The 2,500-nt window shown below is 34.6% G+C and overlaps 1 protein-coding gene across 1 annotated transcript in view; it reads right to left on the bottom strand.

Moving 5' to 3' along the window:
• The window catches only part of vclb (vinculin b), a 43,720-nt gene that overhangs the window by 12,819 nt on the left and 28,401 nt on the right, over positions 1 to 2,500 (bottom strand). The window contains 2 exon segments of the mRNA XM_084434001.1: positions 1 to 183; positions 1,424 to 1,599. The exon segment at positions 1 to 183 is cut by the window's left edge and continues 8 nt beyond it. Coding sequence (XP_084290127.1) covers positions 1 to 183; positions 1,424 to 1,599 — 359 coding nt within the window.

The raw sequence follows: 2,500 nt of genomic DNA, 5'->3' as shown, positions 1-2,500 counted from the left end.
CTGTCGTCCAGCGTGGGGTTGTCGATCCACCTCTGAGCCTGCTCGATCTTGCCCTCCAGGTGAACCGCTGCTTTGGCCGGGCGAGTGTTGGCCACGGCTTTGCTGGTTTTGGACTGTAGATTCTGCAGAGTTGTGGCGATCTGTTTGGCCAGCGCTCGAGCCTCAGGGGAATCACCCTTACCTCTGAACACACACAGCAGGAAAACACAAGATGAGCTCATTTACAGCTGACAGGGCATCTGGATCAGGTTCGTACACAATGACGTTCCACTAAAGCCTCATTCAAGCAGGAACGAAATTAAATAATCTAGACCCTACATTGTGTGTGTGTGTGTGTGTGTGTGTGTGTGTGTGTGTGTGTGTGTGTGTGTGTGTGTGTGTGTGTGTGTGTATGTGTGTGTGTGTGTGTATGTGTATGTGTATGTGTATGTGTGTATGTATATATATATATATATATATATATATATATATATATATATATATATATATATATATATATATATATGTATGTATATGTATATGTGTGTGTGTATGTATATGTGTGTATGTAGGGGCTAGATTATTCTATAAAAAAATTAATTAAAAAAATTCCAGGCTGTTTATATAAATATAAACAGAATAGAAAACAATATCTCTCTAAATAAATATTATTATTTGAATATTATTTTTATTTTATTAATTAATGAATTACTATAGTAATAATGCTGTTGTACTGTAATATATATATATATATATATTTAGAATTTAATAATAATAATAATCGGATTAGTTTGTCTGGTTAATACAATCAAATGTTTAAAAGATACTTTAAAAGTTGTTCTTGAAGAACTTAGTAACAACTAAGAACACAATTTAATATACTTCTTAATGTTTTTAAAAATATAATAGAACATTCAGACTTTTTTTTGATTAGCATAAATAAAAATGTAAATACTATTAATATTATTTTTGATTAAAAAAATATATTGTTTTTGATAAAATTATTTAAACAAACATTTATAAAACGTTGTAAAAAAATTAAATGTAAAAAATGTCAATATTATTTTTGATGAAAATATTTAAACAAATACGTTTAAACATGTAAATGTAAGCATTTATTAAATAATAATAATTTAGAATATTTATAATTATTATTTAAAATAAATTGTAATTAAATTAATTATTTTAAAATTACGTAAATATTATTTAGAAATTAAAGTACAGTAACAGCGTCAACAAAAGACACACAGCATCTGACTCATATATCCAGGACCTGTGAACAACCGTTGCTTAGCAACAGTCAAACAGTCAACACTCAAACAATGGAAAAGCAGGATTCCACATGTGGGAAGCAATGGAACATCACACTAATATTCCTAAGATTCGGGCCAAGAATCCCCACAAAGCCTTCAACTCAAAGTCAAGATGTTGGAGGTGTACGTACGCCTTCTTGAGCTCTGAGAGTTTGGCGGTGAGCGCTGCGATCTCGCCCATGTTGCGCAGGATGTCGTCGCGCTCCTTGGGATCGTCGCAGAGATCCGCGATCTTCCTCGCTTCTCCCAGAAGAGTCCTGATGTTCTCCTCTCCTTCGGGACCCCCGTGAGGATCCGCCAGCCAGTTCTGCCGTCCACAAAACACAAACACAATCTTTTCCTCTCTGTTTTGTACATGATTTTGGATGCCATCAAACTCTCAATCTTGCAAATATTTAAATTGCATTTAATTCAGTGACCAGTTCTTCCTCTGAAGTGCTTTTTATACCCAGTAAATACAGTTTAAAAATATATGCAATCCGATCAAACTCAAACTGAGGCCTTTAATCCAGGTTAATGTCTTCTCAATGATGACTCTGACTCCTGTATAAGTTCATTACAAAAGAGAACGACGTTTGCTGGTAAAGGAAACAATAACACAGAACTGGTTTACACCTTCTCACTGTTGCTAAAATATGTTACTTCACACACTCTTCACATCACAGTCCTGCAAACATGACAGAAGGTTTACTCACATTTGCACGTTTTAGACCAAATATATAATGGTGAGTGACGCTTCAGTGATGCTGAGATACTTTGCAAAAAAAAATGATCCCGTTAGAAGAATTGCGCCATAAATAAAGTTTATTATGTATTTTTCCGTCTGTCTCGTCTCCGTGAGCTTTTGTGAGGGTTTACGCATGCGCTGTAAAGGTGAATTTAGCGTTTTCCAAAAGTTAAAGGATAATTCCGGTATTTAACACTTTGAGTCTATTTTGTAGTTTGTTTTGGATGAACAAGAGTGGTGGACAAAGACATTTTGACAATGGTTCCTGTCTCGACTTTTTGACTATTTTAGAATTGCCCATGACCGCTTTAGAATGGGAGTCTATGGCCATGCACAAACATGTCCTTAAAACAACCCTTAACGTTAGTTTTCAAAACTGTTCAACTCACCGAGTGGTTAGTGGTGTTCGGTGATGATTAAAAACAAATATATCGGCGCAATGTATGATTTCAATCCGTTTATTTTTCTATAGTGGAACTAT

Source organism: Rutilus rutilus, assembly GCF_951802725.1.
Source record: "Rutilus rutilus genome assembly, chromosome: 16".
Lineage (NCBI taxonomy): Eukaryota > Metazoa > Chordata > Actinopteri > Cypriniformes > Leuciscidae > Rutilus > Rutilus rutilus.
This window is presented reverse-complemented; position numbering and strand designations above follow the sequence as displayed.